The sequence below is a fragment of the Osmia lignaria genome, chromosome 9, assembly GCF_051020975.1.
Source record: "Osmia lignaria lignaria isolate PbOS001 chromosome 9, iyOsmLign1, whole genome shotgun sequence".
Lineage (NCBI taxonomy): Eukaryota > Metazoa > Arthropoda > Insecta > Hymenoptera > Megachilidae > Osmia > Osmia lignaria.
The window spans coordinates 3233648-3251684 of record NC_135040.1 but is presented as its reverse complement, the minus strand read 5'-3'; the positions used below and the strand labels follow the sequence as shown (position 1 = coordinate 3251684).

Genomic DNA, 18037 nt, shown 5'->3' with positions numbered 1-18037 from the left:
TCCCTTTTACTTTCCGAGTACATATTTCAAAAAATTCGTTATTCACCGCTGTAGGACCATGATTTAATGCAGGATACCTGGCCTGCTCATGCGCGTTGGTGTTTCGTATACATTTTCGCATCTGTATATACGAAAAGCCGCAACAACTTATAGGTAGCAAATGAAACATCTATACACATTATATCGATTATTTATATTTATTTTTCAATTAAACCTAATGGATTAGTCATCGAAATGATAATAGTAATGATGAAATAAATCATTGTTTCAAACTAAAATATTGAAAGGATTGCAGTCGAGCACTTTGGAAAGTTTTTAACCTAAAAAGTAAAAAGTTTTTACACGTCATACTACTTAAGTAACTGTTTCAATGATCTTTTTCCTAGTGTCTATCAATGTTTAACGTAATACTTTATTATGACATGTGAAATCATCATCCACACGTAGACTTTCTGATGTGACTCATTGTTCTAACTCCCGTATCTCCCTCCAGCTTTGTAACAAGGTGGTAGGAGAAACAAGCTCAATTTTTATTGGCTTAGTCAGGAACGAACAACAATTACTAAGTTCCAGCGTTAAAACCTACAATATTATCAGATAAAATTTATATTTAGTAATAATAAATAGAAGTATTCAACATGTACTGTTTTTTTTCAATTTTACATTTTACATTTCAAAAGTATTGTACTTATGTTGTTCCACATTTTTATTCATAGTTGAACAAATTGCAACCGACTTAAATAAATGATATAAGTAAATCTGTAATCTTTGCAAGATATATTTTGCAAAACCATTTATTTGCGTGACTTATCACCCTTTATGTATACATCCCTGGCACTGACGGTAGTGGTGGGGAGGAAACCCTCCTATGCACACCCTGTGTGAGATACTCTGTCACAGACGTGCTTTAGAATCGAACCCACCCGTGAGAGTGAACGTTAAACCGGTTTTTTCTTATTTAACGTCTGTAATTCATTGTTAAAGTTTAAACAAAACGCTGTGTGTTAATTAAAAACACGTAAATAATATTGCGAAAAAGAGCTGTTAAACTGTTGAATGAAATAAAGTTCGTACAAGTGAAACTTCATATATAACAAGGTGATAAAAACGAAGTGGAACGTTAACATTATCGTTACGAGATATTTTTCAAAGACTTTAATCGTTGGACAGCCGAGAGATCTTTAAAACAAGTTGAAATCAAATTTTTATTTAGTAGTTGTTCGAGAAAACGAAAACTATTAAAAGTGTTCCAAAAGGATACTTGAATTCTATGACAGGATAATTGTCTCCTCGCGTGTAGCAAAGATGGCCGAGTTGAAGGAACAACCAATCAGAAGGGAGCACGATTCGATGGACGATTTTGAGCATCTCGAACACGTCCAGGATGGACAATCAAGTCATCTGGAGCCCCATACGGAAAAAGTACAAGAAAATCAGGAACACAGTTTGAACATGGAAAAGGATATGATTAATTTTTCACCTAATCAAACGGTAAACGAACCGGAAGATCCTAGAAAAGCGACGCTGCTTCTGTTAGAGTCGGAGAAAGGTAAACCGGCCGCGGAGGATAATTTTGAGGTTAGACCGAAGGAACCGGAGCACGATTTGTTGATGGATAAGATAGAAGATCACTCAGAAGTTATGAACGTTGAACCGATCAGCAAAAAGGACGAAGAAAAACAGAAACCCGTTGAAAAAGCAGAAATTAAAGACAAGAAAATCGTTGATCACGAACCGGCAGTCGTTTCTTCCACGGAAAAAAAAGCGGACGATGCATGGAATGTTATTGAAAAATCTCAACCGATTGTCGAATCTATTTCGAAGGAACCAAAAAAAGATACCAGTGCCAGTGAATATGTGCTCGCTGAAACAGGAAAGAAGGAACAAATCAGTGCGCCGGTAAGCAGGAAACTTGAATTTGAATCGGAACTAGAAGAATCGCCGGCGAAAAGCTTCAAGTCTGTAAAGCAAGATTCAAGAACGGAAAGAATAGAAGAAGTGGAAATTGCGCCAAAGGAGATTTTCAGCAGCATGGGAATTGGTGAGTACATATGTACGTCTAATTGTTTTTTAAATATGATTTTTCAATACAGAAAGTTTACATATATCTGCGATAGATTAGCAAATCACCGGTTAGATCTATAACCGGTGTCGAAGTTGACTCGTATGATAGTTATAGTATATTAATATAATATTTCTGAGACACCATATTATAATTGACGACCTCCAAAGTTTCGAAAGCAGAAACTATTGGTACATGTGTACCAGAGTATTAATTAATTTAGCATCTTTGCACGAAGTGAGCCACACTTCCGCTTGGCTACAACGTCATTGCTTTTCTGAGCCGTAACGATGCGATTATTTATTCCATACACGTCACGCTCCTTTTTAAGATGTTTTCTTATTCCCTTGCCAATTTAACAAGAATCCGATCCGCGAAAAATATTTTTCGCCTTCTGTTCTATATAATTCTGTCATCTGGAAGAAAGAAGAAACACTTGAGAGCCTTGTATCAAACAGATTGCGCAGCTTCGAAATGAAAATATTTGATTGCGCAGATAAACTGCGCATTTTCAGATCATGATTCACTGATAACTGCGCATTGCTTTTTCACGGCAACATTATTAACGTTTAATAAATGTTTATTCCCGTATGAATCGCGATTAGTATCATTGTATCTTAATTGTATACAATTATGTAATTTCAAGTCGATCCTATTATCGTAATACGAAGTCATCGTTCTCAGAGATAAATAGTGTCCTTATACCGTTACTTGTGTACGATTACACGACGAGTAACGGTAGTGAAAGATTTCGCGTTTGTAATTGTATGCACATATTCATATGGTTCTTATTAGCTCTGTCTTATTAGGAGTACCATAGCCCCATTAGCACCTTATAACATCGTCTCATGAACATCCGCCATTATTAATATTAATTATAAATTTCTTTGGAATAATACAATAGTTGGGTAATAAATTAGTGATCTCTGAACTTGAGACCGCGCATAGGTATGCGTCATCGTAGAACAATGCGCGAGATACTGTGCGAATGGAGGTATGTTTTTGGTTTTTTCTCATCATCAGTTCGGAGGAAGAATATTGTTTAAGAAATATTTAGCCTTCAACGTTGGTATTTGAAGTAAAGGATGAAAGGTCTGATCAATACAATAGATTTAGAGGGGATAGGACTTGGGTGAAGTTACGGTATATCACACCATACAGGGGATCTAGGTGTACATTTTGCGTATGGTTTTCACCGTGAATCGAAGTCAACCGTATCCTCTCTGTATATTGATCCACCAGCTGCCTTATGACGTCCTTCGGTTGAACCAATGGGAACATTCAATCCATGGGAAAATTTAACCTTACCATAGAATCCTGGATTAAAATTTTGTTTCAGACAAAATTAGGGACGAAGAATGATACATCAGATTTATTCCTTCCAGGAAATGAAATTGTATCCCAAAATAAGTTTTCCTGAGCAAGCTGTTTTCGAAGTAAGATTTTCGTTCTTCGAGAGGTATTTTTATACGTTATTTCAGAGCGAAAAATTTTACCTCTGACTCACGAGATATTTTCGACCGTCGCACACAACAAATCACGTTGTTCTTTAAGCTTCTTTTTGATATTTGAAAGAAAATAAAAATTCATATATGCCTAAACAATTGATACAAAAATATTTGCAATTTTCTTTCCGAGGACGCCCCTAACATTTGAGAGGGAAACCTCCTGAAATCTTATTTGGGAGAGATGGAATATATAAAAATATATTTTTATTATTCTATACATAGCATTCATTATTTTTATTAATGAAACTTAATTTATTTTTGTAGAATTTCGTTTACCGGTTTCTACTTGACAGGGACCAGTTATATTTATAATTACCGCCATCTTGTAGCGTACACGAAAAGTTACTATACATTTTCGCCGTGTAGCGTGCCATCTATTTGAAATCAAATGTAACTAGTGGAAGCCTTATCGTCTTCCATTCGCCGCTACGCGGCGCGGCATAGCCAATAGTATCGTAGAAGTGGTGGGGATAACTCGAACTGTCTACGGGTCGATAATAATCGTTAGTTCTGTTCTAGCTTCGAGGTGTAGAGTGTCGTTGGAGGAGTTCGTAATTTAAATTACACGAAGTTTTTTTCTAACGCTAGTTTTTCAATTCTTTCGTACAGATAGGCGGACGTACGGTCCAGGAAATACTTGAATGCAAATAAGTCAGTGTCAAGATAAGTAAAGGTGAATAAAAATCAGGGAGAAAAAAGTTTGTGTAAGAAAGTGCGTTTGTTCCGCGCTGGTTAAATTCGATTATCGAGGTAGTGTTCGAATGCGATACGTCTTTAGTTCCATCGCGACGCAAGGTTAGGTGAAGATGGAAACGGAGCCGGTGTGCCCTATAAATTTACCTGCTAAGGAAAAAGACGACGCTGGTGCTGTTTGCAAGAAGCCATGTTCCAGTGTAGCTAATGGGAGTCCTTGCTTCTGGAATATTCTTGATCCGTGTACGTGTATTTATTTATTACTTTTCTTTCATTCGATACGACGTTCATCTATGATGGTGGTCGAAGTATAAAACATGTCACGCATAAGTTTGACGTAGGAAGCCTATTACATGTCTTGATTAGTGGGGCGTTTGCTAACGAAAGGAGCGCTTTATCCGATTTATATTGTTAATATTATTTATATTAAAATGTTCGAGTGATGAATTACTTATGATTCATTAAATATTTAATGTATTAATTAGAATATTGTTTGATAAAATCAATGTGTTATGCTAACAATTTATCAAATTACAGTAAAAAAACTTAACATTCTCATTTGCATATTTTAAAATATAAGATTCTTTCAAATGACTATCAAAAGAATTTTACCTTTAATAAGGTGTTAAAAAACATAACTATGCATAGTTACAGAAGATCAGCAAATTTCCAAGGTTATACTACTCAGGAATCTGGTTTCTATTATAAGAAAATCTTAGCTCCTTAATTAAGCTTCTTAGAGCTTAATTAATATCTCAAATTTTATGACGGTACGTCATTAACACGCTATTTATCAATACCAAAAATAATATTAAGATACCACGAAGAGAAGAATCTCTTAAATTTTTCCCTCGCTCCAATTTAACTCTCAGTACTTGAATTTGTTCATTTTACCATAGATAAAAAAACTTTGTTCATTTAATGCCTCTGATATAAATTGAAGTGATAACGGATCGTTTGTGATAATTGGAAAAAAGGAAGAGGAAAAATATACAATTTTATAGCTCCGGGTGAATCGACTGTCTGACATGCGCAGTGGACACGCGATTTCTAAGTGGGTTATTGATCGGCGGCTATCGGTTTTTATAAATATATTGCACACTGAACATTACCAATAGTAATTTTTTATATAATAATAAGTAGCTGTAGATCAATCGAATTTTTTTGGTAAAAAAAAATTATATAAATGATTGTAATGATAATGCAGATAAATTCTAAGCTTATCAAAATAGATAGCTTATCGTCAAATTCCATCGTCACGTTTTCAAATTTAATTCTTAGACCCTGTCAATATTAGCCTTAGAATGACTGGTCATTTGTAACCCAAGTCATTTGAAATGAATCATGCAGCTCTGAGACATACAAATTTTTCCCAAAATCAAATCCCAAACAATTGGTCTAATAGATTTTGATAAAATTTAAATTTTACTTTATCAAAGATCAAGTACGTGTTAATTTGTTATCATGAAATGATACAGCAGTATAAGTATCCAGTTAATTTGAAACAAAATGTTGATAACAATCAATTAGTAGGAATTACATAAGAAGAAGCAATTCACGTCTACGATTATTGCATGTAATCTACAAGATAAACCATATTTTCAATCATATTTTTCACTTCTGATAAGAGTGATAAGATTGTATTTCATTTTGCATTTACCGAATCAATTAACTCCAAAAAAAATTGATAATTAAGCATCAGTTAAATGCTTTGGCAGTAAAACTCGAAATAATTTCAAGAACTTATGAAAAGTAATAAAAAAATTGCGTGTGCGGATTTTCAGACGGATAGCCTGTTCAAAGTACACAGAGATGTAGAGATAGATATCCCGAGGTCACCGATTGCATAATACTTTACGGTGTGTGCTAATTACGCCGGTTCTTGCCAATCGATTACTATTTCAAGTTTACCTTACTTCTCGACAGATTATTTTTATGATACTTTCTTAAGAATTTTACGGCACATTCGCGATGAAATCAGGTTCCCCCGGGAAAAATGACGCCCCCGCTTCTCACCCTTCCTCTTGGGCATCCCAAGAGGAAATGACGGTGCAGCGCAGGGAACTCCCTATATATAGGCATGTGGCGGACCACTTTCGTATAGATGTTTTCGCGCGGGAAAATTTGAATTGTATTTACTTTGTTCTTCGTATTTTTCAGTCGTATACTAAATTGTATAATATATAATGATTAAAAATAATGCTATTTTGTTTTTAAAACACTTTTAATATTAACATCGTCAAAATTAAAATTACGAGAATCACTGCATCTTTCCTAGGGAACCCTGATTTGGTCGCGAGCATAATTCTGGAATTCATTTTTGTTTCAAGCGCGCAATTGATGTGATATTGAGAATAATATTTCAAAGTTGTTTTTAAACTCTGCGTTAATTAGCAAACTTAGGAAACTTTCCCTGCAGAAATGTAAAAATGATATCTCAGTGTGTGGTTTTCAGAACATTTTTCTGCGGTTAAGTCTGGGTTAGATATTACGTACTGGCCGATTCTAATGTTTCTATTTAACTAAACAGTTACCATGGAACGTACTACTGTCAGAATGAATTTTTATAACAGTTGTCGATTGGAAATCGAAAATGTCATCGTGATTGTTCGACGTGAAAATTACCTACCATTTCAGCAATCAACAGACCATCCTTTTTTTTTCTACTCTTACGTCATTTATTCATGTCACGAATCATCGTAGAGTAGAAGTAAATCTGTGATTGTCGATTATGAAAAACTAACATGTTTCGATTCTGTTCTTTACAGACGCATGGTTTAACCCTGATAGACTGAATCCAAAAGGTAAGAGAAAAACCTCGACGTCGATGTTCTTCGTTCAGGCTTATATGTGTTCTTTTATTTTGCATAAAGTTATTTTTCTTATCTTTAAGCGTTGGCATACATTAAGACGGTATAAGCGAAAATAGCATATTCTGTTTTTATTATGCAGTGTTTATCATATACAGGATGATCCACTTCTTCATCCTTAAAAATGCTGTTATTTCACGTAACGAAAAAAAGACTAAATATTTTTCATGTTGGAAAATATTTGCATTGGTGTAAATATGTAAGGGGGCAGTCCTGACCCCCTTCACTGTTATAAAATTCTAAGATTATAAAATATATTAGTAAATCTAGGAGACCTAACTGACCTTTGAAAAAATCCTAGTTACGCCAATGAATATGAATTACTTATTAACATTTTGATTATTGCCACTACATAGTAATTGCAAATTGAAAATGGCTAATTATATAGCAACATAATTAGCATGACTTCAGATCACCTGTAGTTATTTTTATCTTCTATTAGTAAACAGAATAGAAGTCATAGTTTTGAATCTTGTTCAGATATAAAAAGGAACATGAGATTGCAAGTCATTGCAAATTACAGTAGTTGGTCGTCAGAATGTTAAATAAAATCATCGTATTCAAGTTTTACAACCACGTTGAGACAAGTTCAATATGTCCAGGAAAAAAGGATAAAAATAAATGAAAATGATCGAATAAACATGTACATATGTTCTGGATGGTAATGCACAGTTGCACAACGTTGAAATGTCTCTCTTGATTCTCCAAAGACCTTTGAACCGACTGAATAACTTCCCGTGAAAGATTACAAGTCTATTATTATATTTCTCTGCGTATTGACTCGGCAATGTTTGCTCATTGATAACTATGTGATAAAAGTAATGTATTGACTACCAAGAGGGTCGACGATGACCAGTACCGTAACTCTTTAAGTTAGTTCTTAATTAATTCTTAATTTAGAAATGGATCTAACTCGAGTGAGACGAGTATTATAAATTTAGGAATATAGAAATTTCAAATTTTTTAATTTAGAAGTATAAAAATTTCAAAGTTTTTAATTTAGGAATATGGAAATTTCAAATTATTTAATTTAGAAATATAGAAATTTCAAATTATTTAATTTAGAAATATAAAAATTTCAAATTTTTTAATTTAGAAATATAGAAATTTCAAATTATTTAATTTAGAAATATAAAAATTTCAAATATTTAATTTAGAAATATAGAAATTTCAAATTATTTAATTTAGAAATATGGAAATTTCAAATTTTTTAATTTAGGAACATATAAATTTCAAATTTTTTAATCTAGAAATATAGAATTTTCAAATTTAAAAATGAAATAATTGACTACCCATCAGTATCCATTAGGTACTATAAGAATTAGTATAGCTACACAATATTAATTCTATTAAAAATGATAAGATTCACGGTGTCGACCAGATGTTAACATGTCTTATCATTGATGTCCATTTCTACTGTGGCAAACAAGGTGTTAAGCATATCAGACGTGATTATCTCGTCGACGTGTTTCAGACTAAATTGCTCTTTATCCTAGCTAATGTTTCACGATGGAAATCGTTGTCTTGAATGTCGTACAAAGTATAAGGTCCACTGGTGTATATATTCAATTAACAGGAGGGAGACCAGGCATTTAAGACTCCATTTGCATGCACAATGGAATACTTTCGCCAACACTTCTCCATGGAGACACGCCTTATTGTTCGTTCTTTCAGATCCAATATGTCCCTCGAGCATTTTTAAATGAATTTTGAGTGCCATTTATATAGTAGAATTAAAAATAAATTCATAACTGTAAGTTACATTGAGCAGTGACTTCTGATCAGTCGGTAGACAAAAATCAATCGTAATCGAATTCGATGACTCACCAATCAATTTTTGTATTCTCCTCTAGTATTAGATGTGTGTTTCGACTTGGTAATACGATCATTTACAGTGTTGATTGTAATATAATCATTGCATAACCACGCTGTCTACCGAGTTTGGAACCGCTTCTTGAATCATTCTTCCCTTTCGCGCTGCTACGTCCAGTTAACTTCCTTGACGACTGCGGATAATGCCGTTCGAATGAATAAACAGTTTGGTAATTTGTATATTTGTCTTCCTTCTTAAGCCTTTGCCTTATCACGGCAAGACACTTGTGAGACACCAGTCGCGTAAGTTATATATAACATGAATTATGGATCCAAGATTCTACGATTCCCAAATTCTCAAATACTCGAATTTCCAAATTCCCAAATTCCATTCCTAATTTCCAATTTCCAAGCCCTCAAATTTCAAATTCCCAATTTCCAAGCCCTTAAATTTCAAATTCCCAAATTCCATTTCCAATTTCCAAGCCCTCAAATTTTAAATTCCCAAGTTCCATTCCCAATTCCCAATTTCCAAGCCCTCAAATTTCAAATTTCCAAATTCCATTCTCAATTTCCAAGCCCTCAAATTTTAAATTCCCAAGTTCCATTCCCAATTCCCAATTTCCAAGCCCTCAAATTTCAAATTTCCAAATTCCATTCTCAATTTCCAAGCCCTCAAATTTCAAATTTCCAAATTCCATTCCCAAGCCCTCAAATTTCAAATTCCCAAATTTCATTCCCAATTTCCAATTTCCAAGCCCTTAAATTTCAAATTCCCAAATTCCATTCCCAATTTCCAAGCCCTCAAATTTTAAATTCCCAAGTTCCATTCCCAATTCCCAATTTCCAAGCCCTCAAAATTCCGAGATTCCAAGCTTCGCAAGATTCTCTCTCCCAACGTTTGTCGGTCAATTAATGTAAAATTGATCGAAACTGTACGGGTACCGATTTGAACTAGAAATTCGTTGGCGGTAGAATCCAAAAAAGCCAGAGACGATTGGCGGCTGGTTGGCGGTTAAATATAGTATCCAGCCGGTTCAAGTTTGGTCATCTGCCAAGCAATCCTCAAAGAGAACTCTCGCTTTTCGCCGAGTGCTTGGTCCGCAGTCAATCCTGTACCCCGAGTGCCGTATCCCGGCTCGAACTAGTCGCGTTTTCTTCGTTCTTCCCTCGAATCCAAGAGGGAGGAAGAAACGGAAGTAGAAGCCTCGAGGAGAAAGAAACATGGCCATCGATAGGGAAGAATGTGAGTAGATGAAGGAAGAAGTGCCTAGGTTTAATCGGAAGCGGTGGAGACGACAAGTGGCGGGCGTTGACAGGGTGCCAGTTGAAGATGGCAAAACGCGCAGACGCGTTACATCAGACCAATCGAGCAGGGTGGGAGAAGATTTTTGGAAAAGTTCATCGTTTTAACCGTCTCGTGTTTGAACCGAGATACCCTTTATAATTCAACAACTTCGATAAAAATAAAAAAAAAAAAAAATAGAAAACATAGCGGGGTTATCGTTTCACAAGAAGGATCGAAATCGTTGATTTCAATGAAACATTTTCGAAAATTTTTAGTAAATGAAAACTAAAAATTTAGAACCTGGCGTTAATCATCGAGATTGATCGAGTTAAAAAGACAAACTTGACGATATAAAAAGGACAATCTTCATTTTGTCGTCGATGGTACGGAATTAAAGCTGCAGGGTACTTTGTATTGTTTGCCTGGGAACATTTTACTTTTAGGTTGGACAAGGTCCAACTTTCTGTCCGAAAGAATCTTTGTCCGCAAGTTCTGTGAACTAGAGAGAAAAAAAAAAAAAGAAAGAAATCGTGATAAGGGTTCGATGGTCAGAGACATCCTGATGGTACTTGGTAAGCAGAACGTTGTGTAACACCGCAATGCGACAACTCGACTGGAAGCTGAAACAGCAATTTTCTTTCAAAGTGTAGAGCTCTTCAAGAATTCGATTGAGAAACAGTGAGAGTATTAATAGACGAATTCCTCGGTCGGTTTTCTGGTCTCGATTCTTTTGAATTCCATATTTTCCGCCAAAATAGTGATTGCTTCCATCGAGTCTTACTTAAAGACTATAAAATCTCACTCCTTAATTTTAAATTAATCGTAGATTTATTTCGGTATAATTATTCGCAATTTTTGTTAGTATTTCAAATTCACCATTAAATTCTATTTCTGATCCGAAGGCAATTCTTTTAAGCGATTGTATAATAAAGAAAATTCGTTAAGTTGTGATGGGAAGGAAAGGTTGTTATTTAAAATTCCATCCCCGGTGTATAATTTCCTGTAGAAAAGGGTATAGTAACGGAGGGTGAATCGTCGAGGGTTGAATCCACTGGCAGGTGTATTTCTGGGAATAGTAAGGGACGTCGAGGCAACGGCCGACACTGCGACGCCGGGCGTCGCACTACCAGAGACACCTTATTGATTTTCCACCACCAAACCGCACCCGTCCGTGCACTCTGTCTTCTTCTTTCGACACGTGAGACATAACCAATATTATACTTTCAAATTTTGAACCTTGGAATCTTAAAATGTCTAGAGGACCAGTCCTCATTTTGAGATAATCAGGTCCCCCTTTTGTGAAAGTCTAAATTTTTACACTTTGATATTTCTAGAAAGCAGTTTAGAACGATTGACGATGGATCATAACTTCTTTGCACTTCTATTTTAGATAACAAAGTGATAAAGAATTATTACGAGGTGACCTCTTTATTTGAATATTCCTTTTGCTTATCGGCAGAAATTGCAAGTTGTGCAAACGTGCCAAACATTTCAAACCAGCAGCTTTCGAATTCCGAATTCATTTCGATTCGAAGTTACTTTATTTTTAGTCACGGCAGGTGTTTAATTATTCAATTATATCTTTATCGAGAGAATTGAATTTCGATGAAGCAGCAGGTTCGATTGGGAATCGCAAGAGGGAATGACATAAATTCATTTGGCAGAATTACTCGAACAGTAGAGTCGCAGGCCTTGGAAACAATTTAATAGAGCGTCCTTTTTGGATTAGAGACAAAGCCGATGCTAGTACAAAATTCGTATGTCCACCAGATTTTCTATTATTAGGATAACCTCGGTGCTTTTACATCAGCCACTGTCTATTAATCACTACTTCACTGATATATTTAATTACCTCGCATTGTCTCAATTACATGGACACTTTATCGTTCAAATCTTCCAAGCATTTCTATCGATCAACACGTTCAAGATCGAGCAAGTACTCTATGATATCACCAACAGTTTACTTGGAATTTGACCACCTAATGGCGGACACAATTGACCCAGGCTCTGCCGTTCGAAGGTTAATAATTATTTTTAACGAGCCTTGCTATCAGTGTGTTAACGATGCCGTTAAAACTATGCCATCGTGAAACAACTCACCCGAATCATTCATACGTTTCACTTACTCCAAGTGGATAAATAAACTCCCGTGCATCCACGTTCCTTCCTCCTCATTTTTATCTTTTATCTTCCTGGTTTTTCCACCGGCTTCGTGCTTCCCTTTCTACTCTTTTCTCCCATTCCAGTACGGTGTTCCTGTTTCTTCTCCCACTTCGTGGATTCTTCGTACACGTATCAACGTAGTATCACGAGGTGGGCTACATGTGGCAGTTCTTTAGCGTTCGTTACCTCTTCAACTATCTCGGTCCTCAGGTTGTCGTTTCGCAAGAATGGTACGAAGGAATAATTTAAGAGCCCCGATGGAAGATCTGCCCGATAGAGGCCCCGGTGAGTTGATGCCGGTTTCATTTCTTTTATCTCCGAGGGAAAGGTTCCACCGAGTAACATATGGTTCAACCACGTGGTCCTGGTTAAATGATCGAGTTAAACCTGTTCTCTACGTGTTCCAAGTATTCATCTTCAGCCTGATATTGTTAGGGTTTCTGTGATACTTCATTGAAGATGCTCTTCTTGAAAGGGTTAATCCCCATTTGGATTTCAAATTTCACTCCCATTTCCATTAGATATGCTCATGAACTTGTCTCAATAATTAGAGAAGAATGGTAACTAAGAAGCATCCACGAGAGCAAGGCTTTTATCATCCCAGAGAACCTGTTATATTTTAAACCCCATATTGTAAATACATTTCAAGAGGGCCACCCTGTATATGCATACAGTTATGAAGATTCAGTTATTGAATCTGAAATGCAAGAAGTGAATGATGATTGTGAATGATGTGTTCCATCGACCCATGGCAAAATACATAGCGTAATTCAAGTTAATTAACTTATTTTTCTTTCTGTTTTAGTGGCAGCTTTAATTTACTGGCGTGATCCAAAGAAATCAGGAGCCGTTTTTGGATGCATACTTGGAGTGCTTCTCTCGCTGGCCTACTTCAGTTTGATAAGCGTTCTTGCTTATCTCTCTCTCCTCGTCCTTACCGGCACCATTGCCTTCAGGATCTACAAAACCGTCCTACAAGCTCTCCAGAAGACCTCCGATGGACATCCTTTCAAGTAAATATAAGGAGAAACTTTCGAGCAGAAGAAAGAAAGAGAAATCTTTATAGAGAATTGGAATTATTTAAAACACACGTTTATTCGAATTTCAGAGACATTTTGGAACTTGACTTGACGTTGTCCGCGGAGAAGGTGCACGAAGTCACGGTCGTGGCTGTTGCACATGCAAATGCAACGGTCAGCGAACTACGTAGGCTCTTCCTTGTAGAGGACTTTGTCGATTCCTTGAAATTTGGTGTTCTTCTTTGGTGCCTCACTTACGTGGGTTCTTGGTTCAATGGCATGACTCTGATCATAATCGGTAAATAATGCAATGCTTATAAAAACTTTATCGTACAAGGGTAGCGTATGTTACATTTTTCAAAGGACCTAATTACTTTTGCACACCCTTCGTTCTTTATTATTTTCGTTAAATATCAAGTATGTAATGTGACGAGATTTCTGCTATTTGTCTCATGGTAAGAAACGTATATATATACCTGACCACAATGGTATTAATAGAATCGACGTCACAACAAACAGAATTCAACGTTAAGAGAACCTAAATTCACGATTTAAACGCGTCGTCACCAAAATGTCCAATGAGGTCATTGTTCTCGTTCAACAACTTCAAAGTATACTTAGAATAGAATGTTCATTCAGAGTCGATAATAATCCTAATCTGTGAGTAAACTTCTTAATACCGTATACAATGGATTCTGTCTGTCCTGTTACAGGAGTAATTGCCCTGTTTACACTACCGAAGGTCTATGAAACAAATAAGGCACAAATCGATCAGAATCTAGCCTTGGTGCATGGCAAGATCAATGAGCTCACCGCTAAGTAAGTATAGTTAATTTAGAAATGAATAAAAATAAAAATTACAATATAAAATAAATATTTTAAGAACACCAAACTTATCTGTAAATATTCAGACTATGTATCATGCTCTGTGATATTTTACTTTGCTAGTAGCATGTATCTCCTCTGTGGTCGGTCATTTATTCCATAAAATATTAATGTGCCCTCGCAACGAAGCGTATGTATAGAGTAGATGTTCCCCCTCGTGCAATAGGCAATTATGGTGTTGGTCATAGGTGTCCATCACGGTGCAGAGTCCGTTAAAAGAAGCGCACTTTACATGCTCGTAAAAGACATTGCACAGCTTTGGTATTTGAAATAGAAAATGTGTATTAAATAAAGATTCTTTATTGTTAAAACTTACAGGGTGAAAGCTGCAATACCGCTTGGTAAGAAAGAACCAACAAAGGAAGAATAAACAACAAGAACATACCACCACGCGGGGGCAAAAGAAACTTAAGCGAATTTGTCGGGCAACTGGAGAATCCATGCAGGAATGAAACGAAGAACAGTGCTGTAAACAAGTTGAAGAGATGAGAAATTTATTTAAAAAACAAGAAAACACACACACACACACACACACACACACACACACACACACACACACACACACACACACACACACGTATTGTTCAGTGGAGAATCGCGAGGGAAAATGCTTGCGAGAAAATGTCGAACAATTGAAGAAAGAAAAATAACAGTGGAAATAAACATATAGCATACTACGAAGGAGAAAGATTGTAGGAAAGAGTTCGTTAGTATGTTAAGGTTTAATCTAATAAAATAAATTTTTTTAAATTCTGGAATTATCGAATATGAACGAAAAAAGTAATAAAAGTAGCATCAGTAGAGAAGCATGGCTTACAAAGAACTGTAATGAGAAAGTATTCAAAATATACATATATATATATAAGAAAATGAAGGTAATAATAGAATCTCTAAAAATTCTGAAAGAGTGAGAAAAAAAGATATAAGTATGAACAGAAATAGAAATGTTAAAACCCAAGTCGAAAGGACAACGAAAAGAACGTAAACACACAGTCTTCTGATGTTTAGTCATGGGCAGCTGGATTTCATTGTCCGACGATGTCGTAAACGCGAGTTTTCCTTTTCTGGAACTACAAGATGTCCCTGTTGATGGAAATAAACAAAAAGAAGTAACGTTTAGCGATTATGTTAATTCGTTGCGATACGAGAAGCGATATAGAGTTCTTTATTGTACTCTATTACAGAAATCATGAACGGTGCAATGCGTGTGTTTCTTAGGGGTTTCCTCCTGGTTTTTCTCCCCCCCCCCCCCCCCCCCCCCCTTTTTTGTTGCTTTTCCTCGCACTCTCCTATAAGAACCCGAACTGATTTTCTTCTTCAGATGACCAATGGTATGCGGCTCCATTAAAATTGATCGTCGTACAACTTTTCAAAAAGTTTCTTCATTCTGAAACAGAAAGACAAGTAATTGTCAGAAGAAATTATAAATAAACAATACGTTTGATTTTATATACAGAATAATACTGATGGTTTAATCAGTTCTGAAACAGAAAGACAAGTAATTGTCAGAAGAAATTATAAATAAACAATATGTTTGATTTTATATACAGAATAATACTGATGGTTTAATCAGGAATAGATAAAGACTTTTTTGTTGCTTTAGATTTGCTTAACGGTAGTTTCATCTACAAAAAAAGTTGAAGTTAATTTGTAAAACATGTAATGATTTAATCATTTTGATGCAGTGTATTATTTTAGATGAATTTTCTGGATTTTTTTTTTATTTAAAGTTAAACGAGGTATAATAAAACCTACACTTTAATTTGAAAAATCGACATAGATTCTCAAAGGAATAGAGATGAAACATTCTTTTCATGAAAATAATATGTGAATTATATTACTAATCATTTTTTATATATCATTAAATATGTATACTATACTTGTCATCTATTTAAAAAATTATATAAAAAACGTTACAGTTTAGAATATATATATATCATTGTTTTTTATTGTATTTTGTAAAGGATTATTCTTTATAAAAAAGATGCTTATTGTATCAAGAAAGACTTAATTGGAAGATACAGACTTACACAATTTTAACCCAGGTAGAGAGACCTCTCATGCTTTTTACTAATGATGTTTCATAAAAACGAGCAGGAGGAAGGGTGATTGTTAATAATTATAATCAAACATAAAATAATGAATTTTCAATCCATGCATATTGATTGCCTTAAAACATTTGTTTAGTGTGGAAAGGTAGAGTGTATTAGATGTTGCGCGTATGGATGAGCGTGAGAAAGAAGATGAAAGGTGTAAGAAGTTGAAAAAAATTTGTTGTCAATTGTTAACAATGTTTCAAGTGTTGGAAATCTTGAATTACCATTTTTTTTTTTAATAACACTAAACATTAACATATACGTAGTACTATTTAATCAAAAATCAATTGATTTTTAATATATTTAAGGTTTCTATGAAGTTTACATATAGTTTTACCAGTAATGAATTTTTGATTAAATTGTGTATCCAGAATGAATTAAGAATGAATTAATTTGTGTTAAAGTTAAAATTTGTTTACTCAAAATAAAGTAATTTTGATTATTTTCAAGCTTGGCTAGTGATCAATCAATAATCTATCAAACAATTTACTCCATCTCTCGTTTGTTAATATTAAACATCGTTCATGATCTTTTAAAAATTTGTATCAAGATTAAAATTTTTCTTTTGCAAAATTTTTTGGTAGATCAATAACAATAGGATTTGGTTGAGCAAATGAAAGAAATTTTTTGAAGATCGCGCCGATCATATTCATTGATAGATCCGCATATCATTTATCTCTGTGTCCATCGATCATAACTTTCGAAGACAGTGAGAAAACGACTACGAGTGCATGTGTGTGTATATGAGTACGTGAGAATAAATAATAGGCGCCGTCTGTTTTTTCTTCGGCGTTTTCGAAGATTTTGTTTCTTCGATCAATACAATTATCGCTATCACATAACTAAGTGTAACTATATGGTTAAAACATTACGATGGAAAGTTGTTGGCTGAATTGCGAATTTTTATTATAATAGTATCGTTTCAAGTAAGATCGATGTTGGTACTGAAATTCCGTTAGAGATTTTAAAAAGCGTGTCACGTCGTTAATTCGTTCAACGTATATACATATATACTCATACGACGAATTTAAAAGCTTTCGGTTTTTGAAGTTTCAATACAAGGACACGAATCATTTAGGATTTTAATATCTTTCAAGATACACGTTAACGCGTTCCAGATCACACTCTGTGTAATTTAACATATTTCAAAAACTGAATGTTTTTAGATTCCGTCAAATTAAAGCTTGAAGCGTCATTCATATAATTGTTCACGACATAACCCAATTTATATCTGTATCTGAACGAAATTTTCTCGAGTACCATAGTCGTTTTTTACTTTAAAATACAGCGTCCAGAACGTGACGACTATGATGGAGCAAGAATAGTAAGAGAAGTTAGATAAAGATGGGGAAAAATCTTTTTCAGAATGCGAATTGTAATACGCGTATCGCTTATTGACGTTTTCATTATTGCATCTGCATCCGCACGATTAATTTATAAATAAATTATATTAAATAAAACACTTAATTGTAAGGTCCTCTTGTCTTTGTTTCCCTAGTTTATTTGGAAACTATATATATTTTCTTTCTAACAGCATTTTTTACCATTACGATATAACTGAATTAATAGTATTGTAGACTACTTAAGAAAAGTGATAGGTATTTATTCGTAATTTATAAACGCCATCGTTAAATAATTTTT

General features: G+C 34.7%; 1 protein-coding gene across 7 annotated transcripts; it reads left to right on the top strand.

Moving 5' to 3' along the window:
• The first annotated feature begins 884 nt into the window (after positions 1 to 884).
• Positions 885 to 17869, top strand: Rtnl1 (reticulon). 7 transcript variants are annotated; one of them, XM_034324623.2, is made up of 6 exons: positions 885 to 2041; positions 7032 to 7067; positions 13202 to 13409; positions 13505 to 13713; positions 14129 to 14234; positions 14619 to 17869. In XM_034324623.2, exons 1-6 carry the CDS (start codon positions 1306 to 1308, stop codon positions 14668 to 14670), a joined length of 1347 nt encoding a protein of 448 aa, XP_034180514.2. In that variant the 5' UTR covers positions 885 to 1305; the 3' UTR covers positions 14671 to 17869. The 7 variants fall into 7 exon arrangements, with proteins under 7 accessions (XP_034180514.2, XP_034180535.2, XP_034180523.2 ...); XM_034324654.2 differs by lacking the exon at positions 885 to 2041 and adding an exon at positions 4060 to 4506; XM_034324644.2 differs by lacking the exon at positions 7032 to 7067.
• The last annotated feature ends 168 nt before the right edge of the window (positions 17870 to 18037 follow it).

Excerpts from the sequence above, each read along its gene's own strand:
- Rtnl1 (XM_034324623.2), top strand. The coding sequence starts at position 1,306 with ATGGCCGAGTTGAAGGAACAACCAATCAGAAGGGAGCACGATTCGATG. Across the intron at positions 7,068-13,201 it reads TGATAGACTGAATCCAAAAG|TGGCAGCTTTAATTTACTGG; the intron begins GTAAGAGAAAAA and ends TTTCTGTTTTAG. Across the intron at positions 13,714-14,128 it reads CATGACTCTGATCATAATCG|GAGTAATTGCCCTGTTTACA; the intron begins GTAAATAATGCA and ends GTCCTGTTACAG.